We start from the raw sequence: 12,707 nt of genomic DNA, 5'->3' as shown, positions 1-12,707 counted from the left end.
GCAATTCTGCCATCTCCACAAGTCACACACTGTCACCTCTGAAGGAAAGAGGGCATTCATGTGCTTTTAGAAAAAATTAGTGCTGTTAGAATACGAGCACATGAACCCTTTTTTGGCCTCCCTAATCAAAGCAAACTAGTCAGTCATTTATTTGAGATTCTTGCCTACTTCATCATGCTTCAGAGGAAGCTGTTGTCATCTTATTGCAGGGGTTGTTGTCTCCATACTGTTGTCTCCTTGTCACAGAAGTTCCACACCCTCTTGGTGTTTCTCGCAGACAGCCCCTCAGAGCACTGACTTTCTTCTCCACAAAGCAGCCAGCTAACTCCAGTTCCCTTCTCACCCAGCCACCCCACTCTTTTATAGCATCTTCTTCTCCTTGGTTACAGCTGTGGCCTGGTAAGGTCAGGCCTGCTCCTAATCTTTGCTAATTGGCCCAGCTGCAGCTCCTTAGGGATAAGATTACTTTCTACACTATCTTTATTTTCCTGTATTCTATCCCCCTAGAGGAAGCCATGAAGACTCAGTGATGGGTTAACTTTGGAGGTTTCCTTGTGTGTAATTCAATAGCCAAGGATGGTCTCACATCTCTGTTGTGCCCACACATTCTCTTCTTCCTCACTTTGGCACAGGCTCACTCCAAGGGAAACAGGGCAGCATCCCCACAGGAGATCTGTGCTTACAGAGCTCCAGCCCTTGATCCACAGCATGAATCATAAAAAAAAACCAAACAAACAAACAAAAAAAAACCCACAAAAAAACCCCACAAACAAACAAAAAAACAACCCCCTTTTCATTCCATGGACAATGGAGATGTTCAACCCAGAACACAAAAATCTACTACTCTGATCCAACAGTCTGCTCCTAAGGTGGTAAATATCTTGGTGTCCTGACAAGTAAGAGTACACAACTGTCCTTTAAATTTGTTTTTTTTTTTTTTTATTTCTGTAGCTCTAGATCGATTTTACTCATGTAAGAAGGCTCTCTTAAAATTTGGCTTCAATCTTAAGTAAGAATACCTTGCAAAAAGGATTTCCTTAAGCTAATTGCAAGAAATGCTAACTGATTGTTAGTAATTTTTTTTTACTTTTTTGAGAAACTTGTTTCCTTGTGTCACGAAGAGAAAGTAGTACATGAAATTACATGGGATGAGCCCACAGCTTTGAATTCAACTTCTTGTCCAAGTCAGCTCAGCAAACACAGCTCTATGTTTGTATCTGATCATTCAAAGGCAGCTGGATAGGATACTGGTCAAACGTCACTTCAGATGGGAAATGGACTCTGCAAATGGACTTGGAATGGTGTGATCTCAGAATTTAAAAAGAGAGAATTTACTTCCTCTCCTACAATATCTGTGCACATGTCCTCTCAATCTTTCCTATTTCTCCCAGTATTTCTAACTCAAGGTTCCTTCTGTGCCTTTCCCACAAGTACTGCTGTTTTTGTATCAGAGAAACCCATTTTCACTGTTGGATTGCTCCCTCCAGATTGTCTAATGGGCTAAACCCATGACACCTTTTTCTATCTTCCAAGGAAAAGGGTTAGAGGGAATTGTGACTGCTTTCAATTCCAATTCTTTCATCAACCTTTTTACCTGCACATGTAAAAAACTATCTTTCAAACTGAAAATATGATGAGTATCTTCTACGTGCCTCTATGACCTCAAATGCCATAACTTAATTACTTAGTCACAGATCTATCTTTTACCAATTGCTTTTGGTCAGCCTTTCCCCATCAAATCCAACTGATCAGCTGATATGCACCATGGTCAGAAATGCTCCCAGTTACATGTAATCCATATAGTTGTGTTTAATCCTTACAGGGTCATTTTTAACCCACGGCTTCACTAAGGCATTCAAGGCTCTGTCTGTGCTCATGTTTTCTTTCAAGCTTGAGCAATGATCACAGAAGGTACATTTATACCTGTGTCCATCTGTGACCACAATGAAGTTACTGCAGACTAAAGAAATAAACCTACAAGAGTCTGAATGATGTAAAATAATTTTGAAACCTGTCTCGATTTTGTGTACTCATGTATCCTGAATTAACTCCTCTCAGTTTCTTCAAAACTGTCTGTTAATGACTGTATAAAGTGATGTTTTCTCAGTCCTAAATTCTGCCAGCTTTCTTTACAATCCTTTCTGCCAATTTGTATAAGGTATATAGTGTATATAAAAGATTTCAGAACTCTCGGCTCTTACAGCAGACAGCAAGCATGCTTTGAAAACCAGGCTATATATATAAATTTCAAACTCATAGCACTTCAGCTTTTGCCAAGATTATGTAATGAAAGATTTTATTACTTAAATACTTGCAGAGGTTGACCTAGTGTAGATGACGATGTCAGCCTCACTAAATTTGCTAATTCTTTATGTCTCACACCTGAAAAAATGTCAGTGAAACTTAAAAATACAAGGAGACATTTTATTCCACATCCATTTCCACTGTGAAATGAAAGCATCAAAAGCTTACAGGATTCAGCCTGACAAGCATTTCGTACAGGTACACTATGGATAAAATAAATAATGGAAAAAGAAGTACATTTACTGGGAAGATCACTTAAAGAAATGTAGTATATTCTGGCTTAAGCTCTGGTAATAAGAACAGTAAGATATCAAAACCCACCTGAATGTGAAATAAATTAAACTAATTCATTATTCACCCTGAAAGAGATTATCTTCACTTCTAACTTCTAGAAACAAGCTGTGGGTTAACTTAATACTCACTAAAGCTCATTCACAACTTGAAATACAATTTAATACCCAAAATTTGGGTGCAGCTCTCAGACAAAGTTTACTCAAGCTTTTGACACTCTACACCAGCCTTTTAAACTCATCATGTTTTCTGATGCCCTGATAACTTTTATCTGCTTTATTTACCATAAATAGCACTAAAGATTCTCAGAAGAGACAATTGTATTTATGCTGAGAATTCAAAAGGAAACATTGCATTAATTTTCCTATAATTAGGCTATCTCCTGGCTCCTATGGGGAATAAAGCTGTATAAATTAAGCTACATTACTAACACAAACATAAATTATTTCATAGAAGCCTAGCAACCATCTCTCTCTCAAAAAACTACCTTTTTAAAACATCACTCTTCTAATCCTGGTTTACAAATAACAGCTGGGCCTGAGCCAGACAAACACAAACCCTTTCAAAGCTCCTGACCTGCTCACAAGTAGTTCCATAAACTCATTCAGTCATACCCAGTCTAGTTAGTTATCAAACTGCCACTGCATACAAAAAGCACAAAACACACAGCTCTAGACTTCTATGTGGTCTTTATAAACTTGGTTATGAGAAATCCAAGTGGTACTCACCACATGAAGAATTTTGTTCTCTGTTTCATATACTGTGCAATCCTGAAAAAGGAAAGCAGAAAAAGCAGGTTAAATTGGTCCAATCATTTTCCCTGCCTTTACTTACCCCTAAAGCAATTTGAAACAAACTGAAAACTCTTTAGGATGAAACAAAGTATTTCAAAGACTTAGACAGAATTGAAAAAAGTGTGAAGCTGCCACTTAAAGGAAATGAGATCCTGGTAAATGTTTCTATCTATTCACTAGCTCTAGTTGTTTCCTTCCTTGAGACAGAAAATACTCTTCCTACTTTACATGCTTTTGGCATGTACCAGCTAGTCACATGTCTACCACCCAAGTGCCTTCCAGCAGACCCCCCTGAGCATGGACAAAAATGACCAGCTTCTAATGGTCCCACTGGAAAACAGAGATACCAGCAACAGTTTAAGTGACTGAGATGAACAATTCTGGCTGAGCTGAACTGACATTTTTGCACACTGTTGAAGAAGGGAAGGAGAACCTTGGTGGAGAGGGAAGAGGAGTTGATTGTTTATAACACACCTTGACAAGAGGGAGGAGAAACACCTCACCCAAAGCTCACTCATTAAACCTGAGGCACACCCAGCCTGCTGGGACCCTGGGTACATCCTCAGTTCCTCATGCAGCATGTGAGGCAGTTTCCATAAGCAACACCAACAGAAGGGGGGCTGGGACTGCAAAGGTTTTTCTGACAGGCCAGAATCTCAGTGGATATAAGGAAATAGAATTCCCAAGGCAGAGAGCACATGGAATACAATCAATATTGGTGAAAGAACCACTCTTGAGTTCATTCAGGTGCTGTAACTTTGTGGTAATTAGTGCAAGCTCTGTTTGGAACAGATGCTTTACATCCTATCTAACAAACCACATGCAAGATGTGACTAAGTTTTCATGTTTAAAGTCTCATTTTAAAATCAATTTATCCTGCTAGGAAACCAACATTTTTATATGCAACTCTTTCAAAAAAAGAACTTTTAATCCATTAAACACTTCCAGTGTTACTCAGGCAAGAAAAGCCAATGTGTCCTTAAGCTTTATATAAAGCCATGTATGCAGAAGTAGCATGTTGATTGGGAAGCATTTTCCCAGTAACAGCTGTTGGCATTCAGGAAACATTTGCCAGTAAGTTTAGCCGGAAAAAAAATCTAACACATTTAATTATATGCAGACTTCAATGAAGTATTTGCAATCTTAGTAGCAAAACACACATTTCATTGTTATATGTGGGAGGGCGTGTAACATTTTCAATCTGGATACATCTATTTTCTTCATGGTTACTTATGAATCATTTTGTAAAAATAGCAGGAAGAGATTGCAACATTTATATTGAAGAAAAAAGTGCTTTTAAGCAGACATAATTTCATTGGTAATAGGAAGAGTTTACTATAAGTTTAAACAGAGTTTAAAGAGGATACTGTTTGAGAAGTCTCACTACTAAGAGAAGAAAGATTTAATTTCAAATGCTGTAGGAGTTTATTACAAACAAGAAAGCAGTGAATAACAGATAAATATCGCTAAATCCTTGAATTGAAAACTCCCCCACAATCATGAAGGAAAATAAAGAAATATGCTTTCTTCTGGCAAACCAAGACTATATATAAAAAAATTAAAATGCTTCTGAATCCACAAAAGATAGCAAAACAAGTGGAAAACTTATCAGGCATCCAGTCTATGAATAGATTCACCCTGAATTTCCCTCCTCAACACACCATTCCCTACAAATCCGGGGTTTGAGTAAAAGAATTGCTAAGTAAGTCATCTCATAGTAACAGCAGATTGTTGATACTACATGCAGGCAAGAGAAAGTTCAGTAAACCATAAAAGACAGAAAAACTGGAGGACAGCAGATGCAATGCTTAGGTAAAAAAAAAAAAAATCCAAAATACACTTTGTCTATACATGAATGACACACAATTAAACATAATGCAGGCATGAACTCTGGGAAATGTGCAGGAATGGCAAGAACTGTGATGGCAATCCAGAGCAGCCCTGAAGTCTAGGACTCAAAGAAACTTCGGAAAAGGTCACCAAGCAGATCCCTCAGCTTGTTTCCACTTCCTGCAGCCATCCCTAGAGAGGAGGGCTGAGACTGCTTCTAAACAAGCCCAGCAGCAAAAGCCACACGCCGCTTTCTGTCACAGGGAACAGTTCTTTCCCTTTGCTGCTTTGTGCTTTGTCTTTAAGCAAGGGCTAAAGAGAACGGTGCCCACCCTCCACAAACACCCCTTGGGTTTAGTGCTTATTACTGGGGGCTTCTACCATTTACAGTTATTGCTTTTTTATGCCCATTTCATTTCACCTAAAAGAGCTTAAAGCACTTGAGAACTATAAAAAGCCTCTAACTATGCAATTAGAAATAAATTTTTATTCTTAGTAGCAATACCACCCACACCTGGAGAATGTCTTTCTCTTCCATACAAGCCTATATCTTACTCCTTAAAGGTTTTCTTTATTATCTGTTTAACTAGAGTACCAAAATATTGCAGTTAAGGTAAGAAACAGATCATATGCAAGTTTAACATCAACTTTTTTCTACTTTAGAAAAGCAAGAACACGCACAAAAATCTGCAACCAAGCTTTACTCCTACACAAGCTAAAAATTTGCTATTCACTTAGTTAAACCAATACTGTGATTATCCCTGAACTGAAAGGCACAGTTACAGCAAGGAGGAGATGTATTACTTCTACCTGTTTATTCTCAGAACTTTGCATATATATTCACTGCCATACTGTAAGTATACCTAGGCTATGTGATCTTCTAACCAACCAAACAAAACTTCAGCTGAAACACTGTAAGGTTATTTTCTAATTATGGATTACTTTCGAAAACATTAATGACACACATTGTTAATAAAGCAAAAAAAGAAATTCTGTTAATTTACATTTCCTGAAGATATAGTCAAATACTGGCATTAGTAATTTAAGGGAGAAAAATAGCAGAGCATCATCCACAAGAAAAAGGAGAGATTTAAAAGGGAAATACGATGGAACAACTTTATGAGTAATATCTGATCTTCATGGTCACTCTTTCCAGCTCTGCCTCGTACACAAAAATGGCAAAAGGGACCTTTGTCATACAGCTGGAACTATCCTAAAAAAAGAGAAACAAGAGCTCCAATATGGAAGGAAAAAAAAAAAAAGCAATAAGGGAGGAAGATAAGAGCAGCAAGAACAAATCACACAAATCAAGGAGCAGGTTCTTCTCCATCCTCAATCCCAGTACAATTTCAAAACCTAATTTTAAGACTAGCAAGACCTACACCACACTGTAACTGAGAGGCATTGCTTTTTTCTTCCAGAAGTTCTGACCTTCACAACCTTCACATGGTCTCTACAAAAAAAAAAACAAAGCTAAATTATATCTGCACAGTTCCTACCATAATGTCATAAGGAATAATTGCTGAGGACGTTTATATTAAACCCACTGACTGGTGACAACACTGTAACATGTACACATTTTACCCATCACACCCCAGACACTGCTGGAACAAATCAGATGTGAGACCAACATATATAAAATACAAATATCTGTGGATTTTTTTTTTCCAAAAGCCGTGTTTATGATGCTTTATTTTTTTCTTTTTTTGTTTCTTCTATCCTCAGTATTACCACCTCCTTTTTAGACATTTGTCTTAGAATCTCACTGAAGTGGGGAATGGGATCAGCTGATTACACTACTACCTTCCTTATTCTTTGTTTTCTTTGCACCCACATTGATTAAGTCTCAACTGAACTCAAAATGTGAAGAACTGAGGTACAGACAACCTGCCAACTTACCCTACTGCTCCCATGTCCCACAGATAAAAAAATGTTCATGCAGTTCTCCATTACTATAACTGTGGGATAAATATTCTGCAGAAAACATTTCTATTTTTGCATCTATATGATTTGGTTTACAAGTCCAAGTTGGAAACCTGTCAAATTACCTATTGCAATCACCTGTCAAACATTTCTCTCAGTATACTAGCAGGCTATAATCTTAAAACTTTCCATCATTATTACCACTACTACAACTATTATTATTATTCATGGTTTTGCCATGTATTCCAGGCAGCTGACGCACTGCACTCTTCGTGGCAATCTTAAGTTCCTGTCAACTTCATACTTCAGAATAAATTATGCTAGTTCAGAAAAAGAAATATATACACAGAAATAGTTAATGGATTTTTTTTAAAAGGGAGAAATGCAGAAATATATGCATTAAATCTTTCACCAACATTTCAGCATTTCTAGTAAACCTAACATCAGAGCACCCAGAGCTGGAGTGGACTCCCTCCATTATATTTGCTTGTTCAGCAGAATGCCTTAGTTGCTCATGTATTTGTAGTCATCCTAATCTATTTTCTCCTATAAGGCAAGGCAAATTCCTAGGCAGAACTGATATAGAAGCAGACTACACGATTTTCAGGAACAAAATGTCAAAATTTTCAGGTAACACATTCATCCAAAAGTGCCCTTCGTATATTCATATGATAGTAGCATTGCCTAAAAAGGCAGGCTGTGTGATTGATTCAACTGGAGCAACTTGTGAAGAGCAAGAGCTTGCCATGAAATCATCAAATCTCTGGGTAGCTTTTATGATGCTTGTGGTGGAGCTTCTTCACTTATTTCTTAATTTCTTTTTCCCTGCAGTCCAACTGAATTTACAGGAAGCTAATTATGATTAACAAAGTGATTAAGCTTTTTAATATATGTTTATGTATGTTAATATTGCACTGTTTTTTCCAGTATGCGGCAGATGAAAACTGGTAGGTAAATGTGTTAGGAACACCATTTAAAAGCAGTAGTAAAATTACCTGGAAAGTGCATGAGAAATCCCACTCATCTTCCATGTCTAGTTTCAAGGGGGCTAGATTTTACATACTGCTTAAAAACATGTCAAATGGAATTGTTGTCATCATTGTTTTTCAAGTCATGCAAAATATTCTAAGCTATGCAGCTCCAGTTTTCTATTTGTAACTAAAATAATGAATTACATGATTGCTTAAAAGGGGGTTCAGACTCTCATAAATCGCCAAACCTTTGGCATAAAACCCTCTTGAGCAATGTAGCCATTGGCTGGAATTAAATCAAAAAATCCTTTACATCCCTTTGCTTCTCAAATTGATTAAAACTGTAACTGAATACTTTAATAGCAGTGTAAGTCAAATGGATGATCTGTTGGTCTTGCTACTTAGCAACAATAAAAAATAATTAACTTGAGAATGCCCAGATCATAACTTCCAGCCCCTTCAGTCTCAGGAGTGCAAAATAAGTTGTTCTGGCTCCAAGGTGCCTGTTTGAGAGTCACTGGGTCTAGGGAACTTATGCCATTGGCTCTAGAAGGGCTCATTTGGTTTGAAAATGAGCTGCCCAATTCAGCTAAAGCAAGAGAGCCACAGGACTGAGTTTTGCTGTTCATCACTGAAGGTCTTCACAAAAGTTCTCAACAATAATGATGACAAAGTCTAAAGCTTGGCCAACACATGAAGGTGGCAGAAGTTTCATAACCTTTAGTGTACTTCCATTCATTATTATCCTTACCGCTTTTCTCACACAAAGACACAGGTACATAGTTTCCAAACAGGTAAAAGAGTAAGACAGGTTGAGTTAATTTAGACTTTCACTAATTAGAAAATACATTGAAAATATATCTAATTCAGCTGAGGGCAGGAATAAACAATGACAGTTTTGAAACAGTAGACTTGAATGATATCCTGTAATGGTTTGGGCTGGAAGGGACCTTAAAGATCATCTAGTTCCTATACCACTGCCATGAGTAGGGATGCCCCTCACTAGACCAGGCTGCTCAGAGCCCCATTCAGCCTGGCCTTGAACACTGCCAGGGGTGGAGCATCCACAGCTCCTCTGGAAGACCTGTTCCAGTGCCTCACCACCCTCACAGAGAAGAATTTCAACCCAATATCAAATCTAAAACTGGTCTCTTTCAGTTTAAAGCCATTGCCCCTTGTCCTGTCACTACATGCCCCTGTGAAAAGTCCCTCTCCAGCTCTTTCGTAGCCCCTTTAGGCACTGGAAGGATGCTTATAAAGGTCTCCCTGGAGCATTCTCTTCTCCAGGCTCAACAACTCGGCCTGTCTTCCTAGCAAGAGGGACTCCATTCCTCTGATCATCTTTGTGATGTCCTCTGGAGTCATTCCAACAGATCCACATCCTTCTTATAGGGGGCATCAGAGCTGGATGCAGCACTGCAGGTGGGATCTCACCAGAATGGAGCAGAGTGGGGGAATCACCTCCCTCAATCTGCTTTTGAAGCAGCCCAGGCTATGGCTGCCTATGACAAAATGCTGTGTTCTGTAGAACATGATGATTAGAAAACTGATGGGTATTATGGAATCCTGCTTAGACTGTGATTTACAGCTTGACTGGGTAATTACTGGAATAATAGAAAACAAACTGACAGATACACAGCTCCCTTCAACCCCCTTCTCCAACCCCCCTTTAAAAGTACAAGGAACAAAAAACCTTAAATGCCCCAGAAGCTACAGAAGCTAGTAAGCAGGTAACATTCCCCTCTGGCAACATGCTAAGAAATAAGAGCATGAAACAGTCAGCCACTTCCTGATGTGCTTTACCACATCTTATATTTTGAGGTCTGGCAGGTTGTTGGATACAAAAGGTATGGACCTTGACACTGAAAATTACAAATGTTTGGAACAGAGAGAAGGGGAAAGGAAATACTTTTCTGTCTCTTATCTAACTAAAATGCAATAGGAAGCTCCTCCAAGCTATACAACACTCAGTGCTTGCACAGGTAACCCTTGGCTGCTGCCACAGCAAATGAATTTTAAAATTACACAGACACTGTTAAAATTTGCACTGTATTTCTAAGTAACCATCCCAAAATATGCTATTTCCATGACTTTCTTTCCACTGGGCTGCTCAAAAATCTCCCATTATGGCTGCTTCAACTGCAACAGTCCCAGGGAGCTCTATCCTTAACTCTCCCCTTTTCTGCAACCTCTTCCCTATTGCTCAGCAGCCTCCTAAAATCATGCTGCTTTAATTATCATCTCTGTGTGGATGAGTCACAGATCTCTCAGCCCTTCTGTTCACATTCACAGTTCAGAATCTCCTTCTGGATATTTGCCACCAGCCCTTACACAGGATGCTGAAGAGCTGCAATCACGTTTCTTCCCAAACACTCCCTGTTCCCCCTTTCTTTCCCTATCTCTGTCAACAGCTCCACCACCTTATGTCCCACAAGCTCACAACCTGGGTGCCATTTTCAACTCCTCTTCACTTCCCACACAAATCCTGTCGATTTTATTCCCTCTGCCGTTCAGAAATATTTGCTTTCTTTCTCATTTATGCTACAGTTATTCAATTCCTGCAGTTTCTTGCCACTGGATCTATAACATCCTCATTCTATTAGAATTAATTCCCTTCCCCTCCACACTAATGCCAGTAAACTCATCTGAACCTGCAGGACCCACTTTGTCCTTGCCCACTGGAAATGTGCATATGAACTGAGAGAGGTGGGGAAAAGCAGAATGGTGAGCAGGCATCACAGTAAGAGGAGAAGGAAAAAATCTCTATTAGGAAAATACAATGCAACCTACTAAATAAATGCTATAAAAAAGGACATCTCTTATGCAACCTACACACATGCTTCTAGAAGTCTAGAGCCTTTCCCTAAAAATGCAATAAACCTGCAGTACTCTAAGTTCATAACCCCTGTGTACAAACTAATAGCAATTACTCAGCTTACTGAGTACAAAGAATTGCTTTAATTTTATTTAAACAATCTGTGTGGAGTGGTACCTATCACCATAGTAACAGAATACTTCATGTAGAAATTTAATACAACTTACATAAATCACCCACAGACCAAGCAACTACTGGGAAAAATTGCTTGCTGGATTAAGAGAGATGCAATAGGTACACTAAGCTCTTTTATTGTATCTTTCTGAAGTAATTTTCCATTTCCAGTTATTTCTCCTTTCTGTAAAAGACATCATATTGCTTTCCTTAGGGATCTGGTCACATATTAATTCTTACTTTGCATGTAGAGAGTTACACCTCTTCCTTTTTTCTAAAATGAGCCAGCACACCATTCAGTCAGAAGCCACAGCCAGTATTTTAGCACCCAGTAAAATCACTGATACTTGCTCATATATCCTTCAGAATCCAAGTGCTTACATGGCCTAAGTCAAATTTCAGCTGCTCAGATGATTTCTCTACTTGGTGACATTCTCAGAGGCAAAAAAAAAAATCCACTGAAACTATTAACAGATGAGAGATAGGAACTGAGAAAAAAAATTGTACATCCAAAGGAAAAAAAAAAACAAACTCAAAACACTTCCCACACCTCTAAATAAGCCTCATGCATCCAAAACTGTTTTATATTGGCATGCAAAACAGAGCTTGTAGCACAATGTATTGCACAGTTCTTAAATTTTCAATGTCACTTCCAAGACAATTTAGAGGTAAATAACTTCTTAATTTTTCAGTTCTGCTTTTCTTCCAATAGTGTCATGGTAAATAATCCCAGTTTTAAAAATACAACTGCAGCAAAATATTGCATATTTTATATTTTTATAGGTGGTTATTTTGCCAATAGAAAAAATCAAATTATTTGAACTGAAAAAAAGTACTAATATTTAGGTAGAGAGCATTCCAGACTCGGCTACAACTTCAATGTTTCATATTGGATCATCTCAAATGTATGTATTTGTAATGGATTTAAGCAAACAAACACATTCATAGTCCTGAAATGAAGACAGACACTATACTGGCTCCTTGGCAACACATGGTTTCTGTAACTCACTGTACTGAACTGGAATGTGCTTCAGTGTACCTGGTTACAGAGAGTGCTCTGGCCCTGGGAAAGGAGATCAGTGTCCAAAGTAATAAATGCAGAATCTCAGGCTTCACATCTACTGCAACACCACACATTAATCATGGAAGTTGCCATGTATAAAGAATTACGCAGTAAGAGTGGCATATCCTGCGTGCCTCACTCAGATGGAGACTGTGATGGCACTCAGTGTGCACAGACACAGGGCCCACATCAGCCTTGTAAAGAAAGCTTTTGTTTAAAGGAAACATGAGATACAAAACCACATTTTCTCTCCTATCTACACTTTACCTAAGTTTTCACCAACTTTTCTGCAACTTTCTGCATGTGGTTCCATAGTCTCTGACTCCTTCACTGTCACCCTGACTCACTCAACCTCCATTTCTTAGAAAAATTTAACAGCTGCATTGGTTTACCAACACATGCCCTGTGAAAAAGAATACTCTTTTTTCACAAAATATTCTGCTTTGTGTTTCACTCTTCCCCATGTTCAGATACTGTCAATCATTAATCCGGAAGAAAAGCAAGTAAACAAAAAACAAAAAAAGCCTAAAAATAACAAAACA

At 38.3% G+C, this 12,707-nt stretch overlaps 1 protein-coding gene across 5 annotated transcripts in view; it reads right to left on the bottom strand.

Moving 5' to 3' along the window:
• Positions 1-12,707, bottom strand: part of CNKSR2 (connector enhancer of kinase suppressor of Ras 2) — a 205,900-nt gene that overhangs the window by 128,168 nt on the left and 65,025 nt on the right. For all 5 annotated transcript variants that reach the window (XM_058800636.1, XM_058800632.1, XM_058800633.1 and 2 more), the window contains exon 5: positions 3,324-3,365. In XM_058800636.1, the coding sequence (XP_058656619.1) occupies positions 3,324-3,365 (42 nt within the window). The remainder of the gene's footprint in view (positions 1-3,323; positions 3,366-12,707) is intronic.

Source organism: Ammospiza caudacuta, chromosome 2 (assembly GCF_027887145.1).
Source record: "Ammospiza caudacuta isolate bAmmCau1 chromosome 2, bAmmCau1.pri, whole genome shotgun sequence".
NCBI lineage: Eukaryota > Metazoa > Chordata > Aves > Passeriformes > Passerellidae > Ammospiza > Ammospiza caudacuta.
The sequence above is the reverse complement of the archived record's forward strand: the minus strand, read 5'-3'. Positions and strand labels throughout refer to the sequence as shown.